At 39.5% G+C, this 15,924-nt stretch overlaps 1 protein-coding gene across 1 annotated transcript in view; it reads left to right on the plus strand.

Moving 5' to 3' along the window:
- MCF2L2 (MCF.2 cell line derived transforming sequence-like 2) overlaps window positions 1–15,924 on the plus strand; it is a 280,069-nt gene that overhangs the window by 224,247 nt on the left and 39,898 nt on the right. The window contains exons 21-22 of the mRNA XM_069594515.1: window positions 5,161–5,232; window positions 10,990–11,115. Of these exons, the coding sequence (XP_069450616.1) occupies window positions 5,161–5,232; window positions 10,990–11,115 (198 nt within the window). The remainder of the gene's footprint in view (window positions 1–5,160; window positions 5,233–10,989; window positions 11,116–15,924) is intronic.

Raw genomic sequence — 15,924 nt, forward strand, 5'->3', positions numbered from 1 at the left:
TCTTAAGAATACTGGAGTGGGTTGCCATGCCCTCCTCCAGGGGATCTTCCTGACCCAGAAAGGATCATGGGATCCTGGTGTGGGAAAGCTTTCTAAGTATAAAACAAAAAGGAAAAGGAATGATAGACTACACCATTAAAAACAGACACATGAAAAATGGGAAAATATTGTATTAGCAAGATATGTGACAAATGGTCAGCATGTTTAACAATAAGCCTAGAGAAATTAACAATATGGAGAAGGAAATGGCAACCCACTCCAGTGTTCTTGCCTAGAGAATCCCATGGACAGAGGAGCCTGGTGGGCTGCCGTCCATGGAGTCGCATAGAGTCGACACGACTGAAGCGACTTAGCATGCATGCACGCATTGGAGAAGGAAGTGGCGACCCACTCCAGTGTTCTTGCCTGGAGAGTCCCAGGGACAGAGGAGCCTGATGAGCTGCCATCTATGGGGTCGCACAGAGTTAGACATGACTCAAGTGACTTAGCAGCAGTGGCAGTATACATATTAAAACTGAATAAAAACTGAAAGATGAAAAGCTGAGGTAAACAAAAAAAATCAATATATCTTTAGTTAATACAGAATAATTATTGCTGATTAATTTCTGGCAAAACTGCAGGCCATAGAATTAAATATATTTCCTGAAAATGTAAGACTTAAAAATGTAACAGACGAGAATAAGAGATAAGGTCTTCTAAGCCAAAAATAGAAATAAATCGACTGCAGCAGTATTCAATAAATATTCCAACATTTAGTAAAAAGATTAAGACACTAGAAACATTCACAGTATGAGTCCATTCATATAAAATTCAAAAACAGATTTAAAGTATGTATAATATGAATGCATGTTTAGGTGGCAAAGCTACATAGGAAAACAAGGAAGTGAATCTCATTATATTTGGAGAGTAATTACCTTAGGCAATAAGAGAAGGGGCTGTGATAACAAAGTGATAGGGGAGTTGGACTTCCAACATGCTAGTAATGTTATTTCTTGGTCTACATGACTATTGTACTGAAGCTTGAATTATTATTGTGCTAAAATGTACATATGATTCAAGCATTTTTCTCAATGTCTACTTTATTTCACATAACAAAAAGGTTTTAAAATGAAGCAGAGAGTATTCTCTGGCAGTCCAGGGGTTAGGATTCTGTACTTTCACTGCCTAGGGTACAGGTTCAATTTCTGGTTGGGGAACTAAGATCCTGCAAGCTGCTCAGTGAAGCCAAAAAAGAAAAAAATTAAAATTAGTAGAGATATAAAGAATTTGAATAGCAAGTTTCACTCACAATTATGTGTTTTCTCTTTGTATATAAGTATATTATACCCATATAGATACAATGTTATAGAAACATATATTATAGATACATGAATTTACTTTTAAAATATGAATTTACTTTAAAAATTTATTTAGTTTTAATTGGAAGATAATTGCTTTACAGTACTGTGTTGGTTTCTGCCATCCATCAACATGAATCAGCCAGAGGTATACATATATCCCCTCTCTCTTGAACCTCTCCCACCTCGCATCCCGTCCCACCCTCTAGGTGGTCACAGACATATGACTTTAAATATATATGTGTATATGTACCAGAGACGATGCAGTCTGTTCAAATGCTCATAAAACCTTCTTTTAAAAGTCCATCGTCTACAAGGCAAGGGATAACTTTATCATTGCTGCAGAATCAATGATAGCTGTGAATTTCCTATGCTTCCAGTTCCCAGGTTGGGATTCATGTATTTATACTCTCATTATTTATTGGTGTGTGGTAGGGGGTGGGAGGATAGATAACTCAGCTTCCAGTTCATATGTACAAGGAATCACATTCATCCATGCTTCATGCCAAACAGTTATATATTACCCAGAAAGCCTAGACTTTGACTTAAATGCAGTAAATGAATGGAATTCTGTATTGTCTTTCTTTTTTTAACTTAATTTTTTTTCTTTTGAACATTTCTTGCTCTTTTTTAAATTAATTTCTTTTAAAAAAGAAATTAACAATAAAAAAACAAAAAACAAGCATCTATGAAATGCTTAATACCTTTTTCTGAGATGTTATGAAATTAAAAGTCAAGACAGAGTACATAATGTACGTAATGTCTATGTCATAGCAAGTTGATTAGATACTATAAATACATTATTTATCAGCACACATTAGGCATGTGTGCTCAGTTGTGTCCGACTCTGTGAACACATGGACTGTAGCCAGCCAGGCTCCTCTGTCCATGGAATTTTCCAGACAAGGATACTGGAGTGGACTGCCATTTCCTTCTCCAGGGAATCTTCCTGACCCAGGAATCAAACCCACATCTCTTGTGCCTCCTGTATTGGCAGGCAGATTCTTTACTAGCTGAGCCACCAGGGAAGCCCAGCATATATTAAAGATAGATGCATTAAGGAAAATAGAACTCACTTTCATTGAGCTCATGATTTTTTGTTTGTTTGCTTTTGCTATTACCTAATTTTTTAAACTGAAGTACAATCATTTTACAATGTTGTGTTCATTTCTGCTATACGATGAAGTAAATCTGCTATACCTACACATATGTCCCCTCCCTCTTGTACCTTCCTCCACCCCACCCCTATCCCACCCATCTAGGTCATCACAGAGCCCTGAGCTGAGCCACCTGTGCTTTATGGCAGATTCCCATTAGCTATCTATTTTACACATGGTAGTGTATATATGTCAAGGAACAAAACTGGAGTTCTACAGTGAAGAGTCTCTACAGAGTGAAGAAAGTCAGAAAGAAAAAACAAATACTGTATCTTAACACATATATGAGAAATCTAGAAGATTAGCAGAGATGAGCTCATTATTTCTGTCAAACAGGCTAAGTGATGTATGGAAACTATCAAATTTAATGTAGAGAATTTTCCTTGCTTGGATTTTGTTTTAAAAAAATATGGTTTGCAAAATGGTACATTATTTGTTTACAGTAAGTTTAGCTTATTGCAAGAAAGATGATCTAGAATAAGTGGTAGTGCTGGTTTCCTATGTAATCCAACTCATGTCATAAATAGGCCACTGTTTAAAAAAAGAATTAATAGGTGAAGGGTATAAACTTTACTTAGGAGATGAATATGGAATTGAGAAAGTAGCACTGACATACATACACTATACTGTGTGAAACAGATAGCTAGTGGGAGGCTGCTATATATTAATAACACAGGGAGTCCAGACTGGCACTCTGTGACCACCTGGAGGGGTGGGATAGGAGGAAGGGGAGGGAGGGGATGGACGGCTATTATAATATACCACGATATATGGTCACGGAGCACCAGTTTGGGCTACCTGTGTTTAATATATAGCAGCTTCCCACTAGCTATCTGTTCTATACAGGATAATGTCAATGCTACTTTCTCAGTTCTTATTCATCTCCTAAATAAAAGTTTGTACCCTTTGCTAATTATATATATATATATATATATATGCGCACACACATATATAATGATATTATATTATTGTATTTCATTAATTATATAGTTAATATATATAATTATGGCTGATTCACAGCAGAAACTAACAGAGTTTTCCTCCAATTAAAAAATAAATAAAAGGATGAATAAGGCCTGAAATTCTAATGTAAAACGTAGTGACTATAGTTGATAAGACTGTATTGTATAATTGAAATGTGACAAGAGCGTAGGATTTAAATGTTCATACTGAAAAGAGAAATGAAATGATAGATGTGTCATTTAACTAGGTGGGGGAATCCTTTCACAGTATATACACGTGTCAAATCACTACAAGACACGCTGTACCCTGGAGGAGGAAATGGCAATCCACTTCAGTATTCTTGCCTGGGGAATCCCATGGACAGAGGAGCCTGGCGGGCTACAGTCCATAGCATCACAAAGAGTCGGACACAACTAAAGCAACTTAGGACATAAATTCATGGCTAAGGATGTTTTCAGCTTCTTTCATTTTAGTCATTCAAAACATCTTACCACCTTAGCTTCTCTGTTGGCTATAAGCTGCTTCCTCCCTCTGACTGTCACAAAGCACTAGCCTGAAGTGTTTTTTTTTCCCTTCCTTTTCAGAGTTTGTCATTTCTATCTCCTTTATGTCATGAAAAGTCTCTGTCTGATTCATGGTTAAGTGATAGACATTGTTATTCTCAAAATTTTCATTAAAACTGTGTATAAATCTCTTAAAAAAAGACACACTGTAAATACCTAACAATTTTATATGTCAAGTATGCATCAATAAAGCTGAAATTAAAAACAAAATAAATAAACAAAGGAGCTAGGCAGCTTACAAAAGAATAAACGCTATTAGCAAACATTTTTTTTGAGAGTTCTACCTCACTAATTACTTGAGAAATTCAAATTCAAAACAGCAGTGAGGTGGGATTGCTCTGATGATTTGGCTGGCAAAGCTTTCTGATTAAATAGTAATACTCCAAGTAGGCTATGGGATGGTGAAAAAATTTTTCACATATGGCTGATGGAGACATAGTCCTTCTCTAAAGAACTTGGAAACATGTATCACAACTCTTAACATTAACAATTCAACTTCTAGGTATTTATACTTAAGAAAAGTGTAAAGACTTATTGTAGTAAAAAATTATTTAACATAAATATTTAACAGTAGAGGGGAATCAATCAATTATGATTCAGCTATAGCATGCAATCCTTTCTGCTTGTGCTCATTTGCTCCGTCATGTCCAACTCTTTGCGACTCCAAGAACTGTAGCCCACCAGGCTCCTCTGTCCATGAAAATGCCAGGCAAGATTACTGAAACAGGTTGCCATTTCCTACTCCAGGGGATCTTCCCAACTAGGGGTCAAACCTGAGTCTCTTGCATCTCTTGCATTGGCAGATGGGTTCTTTACCACTAGCACCACCTGAGAAGCCCATAGTATGCAATACTCTGCCACAATTTAAAAACATGTTTAAAAAATATATGTTGTTGTAGGGAAATGTTCATAATAAGTTGCTGAAAAAAAGCAAGCTACAAAATAGTGTGTCCAGTGTGATTCTATGTTTGTGGAAAGAACTTTGTGCTGAATATTCCATTTACTTTTCCCCTCTTACTTGTGACAAACAGACAAATTTATATACATCCTCAGTTTAGCATTGGCTGGCGATTGTTTGCACAATAGATTAAGTTGGCATTTGACTTTTTAATTTTCAATAAGGCTTTTGGGTTAATGCAGGAGCTGCTGGATTTTGAGTCACCTGAGGATTTGGAGATGGACCCAAGTCATCTAGAAGGAGGTTCGGCTAAGGTACTGGAAATTAAATATTATTTTATTTACTAACTGCTAATGAAGTGAATATTAGTCGCTCAGTCGTGTCTGTTTGCGACCCCCATGGGACTATAGCCTTCCAGGCTCCTCTGTCCATAGAATTCTCCAGGCAAGAATACTGGAGTGGGTTGCATTCCCTCCTCCAGGGCATCTTCCCAAACTGGGAGTCGAACCCTGGTCTCCCACAATGTAGGCATATTCTTTATGGTCTGAGCTACCAGGGAAGCTAATGGCATTTGTCTGTACATGGAAGGACTTATGGTAATTTTGTTTTCTTAGTGTATGATCTTTATTGTGTAAATTTTCTAAAATAATATTCACCTCATAATTCATAGTCAGGAAAAAACAAAAAAACTAAAGACAATTTCAAAGTGGGGATTTGTAATAGCAAAAGTGGTAATATACTTTCTTTCTTCTACATAAAAATGTTTCACAGGAATACAAAAGTAAGTGAAAGTGTGAAATGCATATGTAAAACCTGGAAGTAAATATAATAAAATTCCATGTACTGGCTATTGTAAATAGTGCTGTAATGAACACTGGGGTACATGTGTCCTTTTCAATTATGTTTTTTTTTAATGATATATGCCCAGTAGTGGGATTGTTGGGTCATATGGTAGTTTTATTCCTAATTTTTTAAGGAATCTCCATACTGTTCTCCATAGTGGATGTATCTATTTGGATTCCTGCCAAAAGCAGTGGGATGGGATGTGAGGGAGGTTCAACAGGAAGGGGACATATGTATACCTATGGCTGATTCATGTTGATGGATAGCAGAAACCAGCGCAATATTGTAAAGTAATTATCCTCCAATTAAAAATAAAATAAAATAAAAAAACAAAACCCTACAGTTGTTTTCCTGCATGGTAGGATTATGAATGATTTACATTTACTTCTTCGTACTCCTTAGTAAACCTATATACATTATGCCTTATTCCCTTCCAAATGTGTGTGTGTGTGTGTGTGTGTGTGAATTCTAAGACAACCAAGTTTCTCTTGGAAGAAGTGATGGTCACACAGTATGGGAAGAAACTTGTGGCTTGCAACTGGTTTTTTGTTTGTTTGTTTATTTTTCCCCTAGGATGAAATTCTGATATAAAAAGAAAAACATGAGGCATATGTCTCAAGGAGTAGTCATTTCCATGCCCTCCCTGGTCAAAAGGTGTTGTGAGGATGGCTTAAGATTAAAAGAAGCTCAAGATAGGTAATACTTTTATAGCCTGGAGCAAGTAGAGCTAGCCTAGGTTTCAGTAAAGTGTCTGCCCATAATGCAGGAGACCCAGGTTCGATCCCTGGGTTGGGAAGATCCCCTGGAGAAGGAAATGGCAACCCACTGCAGTACTCTTCCCTAGAAAATTCCATGGATGGAGTAGCCTGGTGGGCTACAGTCCATGGGGTCGCAAAGAATTGGACATGACTGAGCAACTTCACTTCTCTTCTTTTCACAGCTATTTGTAAGGCTTCCCCAGACAGCCATTTTGCTTTTTTGCATTTCTTTTCCATGGGGATGGTCTTGATCCCTGTCTCCTGTACAATGTCATGAACCTCATTCCATAGTTCATCAGGCACTCTATCTACGCAAAGATGGGCTCGATAAAGGACAGAAATGATATGGACCTAACAGAAGCAGAAGATATTAAGAAGAGATGGCAAGAATACAGAGAAGAACTGTACAAAAAAGATCTTCACAACCCGGATAATCACAATGGTGTGATCACTCATCTAGAGCCAGACATCCTGGAATGTGAAGTCAAGTGGGCCTTAGAAAACATCACTACGAACAAAGCTAGTGGAGGTGATGGAATTCCAGTTGAGCTATTTCAAATCCTGAAAGATGATGCTGTGAATGTGCTGCACTCAATATGTCAGCAAATTTGGAAAACTCAGCAGTGGCCACAGGACTGGAAAAGGTCAGTTTTCACTCCAATCCCCAAAAAAGGCAATGTCAAAGAATGCTCAAACTACCGCACAATTGTACTCATCTCACACACTAGCAAAGTAATGCTCAAAATTCTCCAAGCCAGGCTTCAGTAATATGTGAACCATGAACTTCCTGATGTTCAAGCTGGTTTTAGAAGGGGCAGAGGAACCAGAGATCAAATTGCCAACATCTGCTGGATCATGGAAAAAGCAAGAGTGTTCCAGAAAAACATCTATTTCTGCTTTATTGACTATGCCAAAGCCTTTGACTGTGTGCATCACAATAAACTGAGGAAAATTCTGAAAGAGATGGGAATAGCAGACCACCTGACCTGCCTCTTGAGAAATCTGTATGCAGGTCAGGAAGCAACAGTTAGAACTGGACATGGAACAACAGACTGGTTCCAAATAGGAAAAGGAGTACATCAAGGCTGTATATTGTCACCCTGCTTATTTAACTTCTATGCAGAGTACATCATGAGAAACACTGGACTGGAAGAAACACAAGCTGGAATCAAGATTGCCGGGAGAAATATCAATCACCTCAGATATGCAGGTGACACCCCCCTTATGGCAGAAAGTGAAGAGGAACTAAAAAGCCTCTTGATGAAAGTAAAAGAGGAGAGTGAAAAAGTTGGCTTAAAGCTCAGCATTCAGAAAACGAAGATCATGGCATCCGGTCCCATCACTTCATGGGAAATAGGTGGGAAAACAGTGGAAACAGTGTCAGACTTTATTTTGGGGGGCTCCAAAATCACTGCAGATGGTGATAGCAGTCATGAAATTAAAAGACATTTACTCCTTGGAAGAAAAGTTATGACCAACCTAGATAGCATATTGAAAAGCAGAGACATTACTTTGCCCACTAAGGTCCATCTAGTCAAGGCTATGGTGTTTCCAGTAGTCATGTATGGATGTGAGAGTTGGACTGTGAAGAAGGCTGAGCGCTGAAGAATTGATGCTTTTGAACTGTGGTGTTGGAGAAGAGTCTTAGTGTCCCTTGGACTGCAAGGAGATCCAACCAGTCCATTCTGAAGGAGATCAGCCCTGGGATTTCTTTGAAAGGAATGATGCTGGGGCTGAAACTCCAGTACTTTGGCCACCTCATGCAAACAGTTGACTCATTGGAAAAGACTTTGATGCTGGGAGGGATTAGGGGCAGGAGAAGAAGGGGACAACAGAGGATGAGATGGCTGGATGGCATCACTGACTCGATGGACGTGAGTCTGAGTTAACTCTGGGAGTTGGTAATGGACAGGGAGACCTGGCATGCTGCAATTCATGGGGCTGCAAAGAGTCGGACATGACTGAGCGACTGAACTGAACTGAACTGAGAGACTTCACTTTCACTTTCAATAATGTCGGTAAGAATTTAAAGAGGTTTAGTAACATTTGTAAGAGTCCTTTATTGACTATGCCAAAACCTTTGACTGTGTGGATCACAACAAACTGTAGAAAATTCTGAAATAGATGGGAATACCAGACCACCTGACCTGCCTCTTGAGAAACCTATATGCAGATCAGGAAGCAACAATTAGAACTGGACATGGAACAACAGACTGGTTCCAAACAGGAAAAGGAGTACATCAAAGCCGTATATTGTCACCCTGCTTATTTAACTTGATGCAGAGTATGTTATGAGAAATACTGGGCTGGAAGAAGCACAGCTGAAATCAAGATTGCTGGGAGAAATATCAATAACCTCACATATGCAGATGACACCACTTTTATGGCAGAAAGTGAAGAGGAACTAAAAAACCTCTTGATGAAAGTGAAAGAGGAGAGTGAAAAAGTTGGCTTAAAGCTCAACATTCAGAAAACGAAGATCATGGCATTTGGTGCCATCACTTCATGGGAAATAGATGGGGAAACAGTGACAGACTTTATTTTGGGGGGCTCCAAAATCACTGCAGATGATGATTGGAGCCATGAAATTAACTTTCCTTGGAAGGAAAGTTATAACCAACCTAAAACAGCATATTGAAAAGCAGAGACACTACTTTGCCAACAAAGGTCAGTCTAGTCAAGGCTATGGTTTTTCCTGTGGTCATGTATGGATGTGAGAGTTGGACTGTGAAGAAAGCTGAGCGCTGAAGATTTGATGCTTTTGAACTGTAGTGTTCGAGAAGACTCGTGAGAGTCCCTTTGACTGCAAGGAGATCCAACCAGTCCATTCTGAAGGAGATCAGTCCTGGTTTTCATTGAAAGGACTGATGTTGAAGCTGAAACTCCAATACTTTGGCCACCTCATGTGAAGAGATGACTCATTGGAAAAGACTCTGATGCTGGGAGGGATTGGGGGCAGGAGGAGAAGGGGACGACAGGATGAGATGGCTGTATGGCATCACCAACTCGATGGACGTGAGTCTGAGTAAATTCCGGGAGTTGGTGATGGACAGGGAGGCCTGGCATGGTGCGATTTGTGGCGTCGCAAAGAGTCGGACATGACTGAGCAACTGAACTGGAACTGGAAGAGTCCTACATCACACAAAATTAGCCCCACAGCATGCTTGTGGGAGGAGGGTTAGTGGGAAGGAGAGAGACTAGGAGCCATCGAGTCTCTGAAAGCAAGTTGAGTTTCAAATGTTTAGTAAAGAGGGAGATGCCTGGTGTAAGGACTTTTAATCCTTTGTTAATGACATGATAAATTCAGGTGAGAGTCTGTTGTTTTTCACCAGGACCTGGAGCGTATTTACCATGAGTGAGAAAGTAAGAATCCATGGCATGTTGCTCAGTGGAGGCAGCATGCTCCACTCCATTCATCAGCCCTGTCATTCATATCTCTGATTCAAAGATGCTAATCTTCAGTGTTTAAGCAGAGATTAAAAAAACACACAGACCTTTGCTTATGTCGTACAGGAGAGGACAAGAAGAAGCGGGCTTTATGTGGGGAGCAGCAAAGAGCCCTCTAGTCTTTGTTGTGGAAATTGTTGTGGTTTTTAAAAATGGACAAAAGCAAAGTCTTTCTGTTTCTATTTACCAGAAAACAGATAAATATGCTGTCCCCTGCTAGGTAGCAGGGGAATAAAATACAGAGATACTAAGCAAAAGACTTTCAAACTGAAACAACCATCCCTAACATGTCCTAAGTGTCACAATAGTAATCACTGGAACGTTCGTTGGTCTCTTAAATTAGCTTTTTCCCCTAAATTCTGAGTCTTCATGGTGTTTGGAAGGTACAGATCACATTGGCTTACCTCTTTGACATCTTTAATGGTGACAGAAAATGGGGAGATTCAGTGTGGCAAATGCCGCCATTGTGGTGTTTACATGTAAATCATTAGTAAATCTCCACATGGTAGCCTATTCTTTGCCTCTATACAGATATCTTCCTCTGGAATGGTTTTAAGTATGGTTTTATCTGTAGGAAAAGACTATCACATTAAATACAGGAATATGATACTCAAGCTGTACTTTTCAATTGGCCCTGAGGGATAAGGGAGTAAACGGGAGAGCAGCCTTTTTAAAGGGCTGCAGTTTTCATGCTTTACAAAAGCTCAGGATATCTCTTAAATATCCAGAATATGATGTCCGTGATTCTATGAACTTCATTCTTCATTAGTATAGTGTGCAGAAAATGTAGTCAGTGATTTTGCTTGTATGTGTGTGTGAGAGAGAGAGAGACAGAGAGAGAGATAGTTAAACCAGCAAATATCATTAGCCACCTTTGGAAGCAAGGAAACAGGTTGATATACCTACCTTCTCAGTCACTTCCTGCTGGCTGGATCCACAGCTCCTTATCTCTGTCCTGTTTTCTTTCTTTACTTGGTAGATGGTTTACCTTTTGATTTCCAACAAGGCATTTGGTTTCCACAGAACGGGCCAAAGAGGACCAAGGATTCAGCCTTCTTAGCCGACCTACAACAGGCTTTGGCCATGATGGAGGATTTGATCAAGTCCTGTGAGTTGGCCATGGACCTGGCAGCAGTCACTGGATGTCCGGTATGTTCTGTAGCAAGTGTTGGGACATTTTAACCAAAGACAGACACAATCCTACAAAGGTAAGAGGTACTGTGGCAAAGTTAGAGAACTGATCTGTGGGGAAGGAATTTGACTCTGGGCAAAGTGACCTAAATTGGTCAGCACACATGTGCTATGGGATTCCAAGCAGCACCTCTGCATTTTTAGGAATCTTGGGTTGTGGTTCTTGGAGTCCCAAATGTTGAAACTGATCCACACTCTGGAAAAAGCAGGAACTCAAGGATCAGAGCATATTGGGCAGGAGAAAGTGCTAAAGGAGTTATTTATTTTCTCACTCATGGCACTATTAAAATATTAAGGGCTTTTCCTTCTTTAGCTTTATTTTCTCTGTGAAAATTGCTTTGAAAATGAATCCTGAGTGAACATCTAACCTCATTTTACATCACAGATCCAAGATGAGGTCCAACGAGCATATACTGTATATTCCTTAATCCATGTGCTTAAAGAAAAATATCAAAAGAGGGAGTGCTGGGGACTGGGTCATCTCAACTCTGGCATTAGAGTTAATCCCAAGCAGGCCAGACCCAGGCATGCTAGGCAAACCGTCCTCTAAGACTGTGTGATCTCACTGGGGCTGGGGCATAATTAATATACAGCTGGTTTTGCTGTGAAATACTCTAAATTTTGACTCAGATTTATTTGCTGTCATTGTCATAACAAATTACCACAAGCATGGCAGCTTAGAATAGCACAAATTTATTATCTTATAGTTCTATAGGTCAGAAGTAGAACATAGTCTCACCAGGCTAAAATCAAGGTGTCTGCCTTCCTTTCTGGAGGCTTTAGGAGAGAATATTTCACTGCCTTTTCCAGTTTACAAGGGCCAGCCACATTCCTCCACTCATGGTATCTTTCTCCATCTTTAATACCAGAAACAGTGTGTTGAGTTCTTCTCACTTCACATCACTCAGACCATCTCTTCTATTTCTCTTCCCTATTGGAGTATAATTGTTTCACAATGTGTGTTAGTTTCTGCTGTATAGCAAAGTGAAATTAGCTATACGTATACATGTTGGTTAGTTGCTAAGTAGTGCCTGACTCTTTTGCAACCTCATGGACTGTAACCCACCAGGCTCCTCTGTTAATGGGATTTCCCAGGTAAGAATACTGGAGTGGGTTGCCATTTCCTTTTCCAGGGGATCTTCTTGACCCAGAGATCGAACCGGTGTCTCCTGCTTGGCAGGATTCTTTACCACTGAACCACCCAGGAAGCCCATACATACACATATATCCCCTTTGTGGTGTTTCCTTCCTTTTTAGGTTACTACAGGGCATTGAGTAGAGTTCCCTGAGCTGTACAGTAGGTTCTCATTAGTTATCTATTTTGTAAATAGTATCAACAGTGTATATGTGTCAATCACAATCTCCCAATTCCTCCCCCCCTTTCCCCTTGCTGTCCATACATTTATTTTCTACGTCTGTGTCTCTATCTGCTTTGCAAACAAGATCATCTATACTTCTTCCACTTTTAAGGACTCTTGTGATTACACTGGGCCTAACCGGTTAATCTATGATAACCTCCATATCTCAAATTCAGCCAATTAACAATCTTAATTCATTTGTCATGTAACTTAACATAGTCTCAGTCTCCAGGGATTAGGACACAGGCATCTTTGGGAGGCTATTATTCTGCCTCTCATATGGGGATCAAGTATTCAAAGAATTATATTTCAGATACTTTCCTTCTCTTTTCTTCCCTTTCATTTTTACCTGGATTTAAAATTCTATTTATTGAGGTCTGGATAGATGAAATGACCCTTTTATTTCTTTCCTTGTCAGAAATCAAAGCAAGCAAATTAATTAGGGCCAAAAAAAATTCCTGTAATTTTTTATTTCCCTCCCTCCTGGGTTTTCTCTGGACAGCATCTCAGAAACGGCTACACTGGGTTTGCTGAGATCTGGGCAACGATGCTGTTACTGTCCCCTGGGACTCCAAAACACTCTCTGCTTACTACTGATACATGATTTAAGAGGGTATTCATGAACCATGCGGCGTGGGGTGGAGGGGATTGTTTTCTTGATAACGGTTTCCTTCTTTGGCTAAGGAAAGTCAAGAGAGCAACTTGTTTAATCGTTTGGAACATCTTTCTGTTCTTTTTATCTTTGAACACATGTCAGCTAACCATATTACATCCATTTTCCTGAATCAAAAGAATATCCTGAAACCTGTACTCAGAGCAGGAAACTCCCAGCTATTATTCTGAGTGTAAGTAACATACAAAGAGGAAGTTATGAGAAAAAAATGATTAAAATGTGAGTAAATAGCAATCTACTCTGATTTCACTCCAAACTGGTTTGCAAATAACATGAATGAGTTTATAGAATTTTAGAGATTTTTTAACACCAGTGCAAAGAACTTTTCTTCCCCATGTGTCCTCAGAACATATACTCTATGTTTTCTTTCTCACTAAGACTTTAACTTCCTTTATATCTAGTAATGTATCCTGACAGTCTTATATAATCCTACTGAGTTATGGAAGAGCAGACATTGGATTTTTCAGCTTTCTGATTCAGGAACAGGTCCATGAAAAGAAGAGTTAATTCATCCCAATCATGTGGTGGTTATCAGCTAGGACTATTTCTTTGATCTCTTCGCTTCCTATCCAGGGTGCCAACCTCTCAACATATTCTTCATCTGATTCTGTTTAGAGTTTACTAACAACTCAAGTACTATTAACTCAGATCTAGTGATTCTGAGATTCTTTGCATCAGCTTCATAGAACTTTATTACAAGATACTTACAGTCACGTGTTGTAGGGAGAGATAAACTCAGACCTTAACTTCTTAATTTATCTACTTGACATCCAATATTAATTTGGTTTTGTGAAGGAAAGAAATGGAAGTTTTGGGTGAGTTCATAATTCAGTTCAGTTCAGTTCAGTCACTCAGTTGTGTCCGACTCTTTGCGACCCCATGAATCATAGCACGCCAGGCCTCCCTGTCCATCACCAGCTCCCGGAGTTCACTCAGATTCACATCCATCGAGTCAGTGATGCCATCCAGCCATCTCATCCTCTGTCGAGTTCATAATTAAAACAACTAAAAAAATGCCCTTCTGATATTTACATTCTTTCCCTTTTGTGTACACTCAGTTTTTGGTTTAATTTAATCACAGAAGCTTAAAACAGTTTTTAAGAAAGTTTGTTTTGTGGAACACTGAGATGTCATTTACTTCTCTCTCCTTGCCAAAAAAAAAAAAAAAATTGCCCCCTGTTTAATCCAATGCATAAAATATAGATGTATTCTGAGTTCTTTTAAATTCTGACTTGCCAGGAACAAGTTCCAAAGTTGAATAGTAACGGTTGAATGAAATATATTTATTTTCTGGAACAAATTTATTCAACAAAGGAATTATTTTTATTACAAATTTACTGTGGGCCAGGGCCAGGTATTTTATTTTATATTTTAGCTCCTGCTCTCCTTGCCATAGTGTTGGCTGCAGAAATTAGGGTGAGTAAATAATCTTGATGACTCAGCAGAATTGCCTTGGGCTTCTCACAACACCTATGTTAAAGGGTGATTGTGAGGAGTAAATGAGGATTAATTAATGTCAGATGGTCTCCTCCATATGAAAAACAATGGCCTAAAAAATCTAGTAAATGCTGCCATTTTCATGTGTGGACATTTTGTAAGTAAGACCTCTGATGTAAGAATTTCAAATGTGACATTAAATAATAAGGCACCCAGCACCATGCCTGGGTGGTGGTAGATGCTGAATATAGAACCCAGTGCTGACTTATTTGGGTTCTTAATCAGGCTGGAAAGGAAGGAACCCCTTTGCTTCTGGCAATTGTAATCACAGACCCCTGTGTCCCACAGCTTCTGCTTTTCATTTCTGGATCAAACTTTGTGCTAATTCATTTATCCAGATGTTTCCTGCCTCTTTGCGCAAAAATACATAGCTCTATCCCTTTAGCTGTTGTTGCCAGGAGTGAAAACCTGACCACTGAAAAGAGGTCTCTTCCCTACATTCATACTCTCAGCCAAATTCTTCATTTGGTTGATATGCACTGTGCTGTGCTGTGACAAATCGCTTCAGTCATGTCCAACTCTTTGCAACACAGTGGACTGTAGCCCATCAGGCTCCTTTGTCCATGGGATTCTCCAGGCAAGAATACTGGAGTGGATTGCCATGTCCTCCTCCAGGGGATCTTCCTGACCCAGAAATCAAACCTATGTCTCTTACATCGCCTGCATTGGCAGGCAAGTTCTTTACCCCTAGCACCACCTGGGAAGCCCCTTGGTCGATAAAGTCACATTTTAAACTCTTACATCAGAGCTCTTACCTACAAAATGTCCACATATGAAAATGGTTCAGTTCAGTTCAGTCACTCAGTTGTGTCTGACTCTTTACGACCCCATGGACTGCAGCATGCCAGACTTCCCTGTCCATCACCAACTGCTGAAACTCATGTCTATTGAGTGGTGATGCCATCCAACCATCTCATCCTCTGTCATCCCCTTCTCCTCCTGCCCTCAATCTTTCCTGGCATCAGGGTCTTTTCAAATGAGTCAGCTCTTCGCATCAGGTGGCCAAAGTATTGGAGTTTCAGCTTCAACATCAGTCCTTCCAATGAACACTCAGGACTGATCTCCTTTAGGATGGACTGGTTGGATCTCCTTGCAGTCCAAGGGACTCTCAAGTCTTCTCTAACACCACAGTTCAAAAGCATCAATTCTTTGGCACTCAGCTTTCTTTATAGTCCAACTCTCACATCCATACATTACTACTGGAAAAACCATAGCTTTGACTAGACGGACCTGTATCAG

This window comes from Ovis canadensis, chromosome 1, assembly GCF_042477335.2.
Source record: "Ovis canadensis isolate MfBH-ARS-UI-01 breed Bighorn chromosome 1, ARS-UI_OviCan_v2, whole genome shotgun sequence".
NCBI classification, from domain to species: Eukaryota; Metazoa; Chordata; class Mammalia; order Artiodactyla; family Bovidae; genus Ovis; species Ovis canadensis.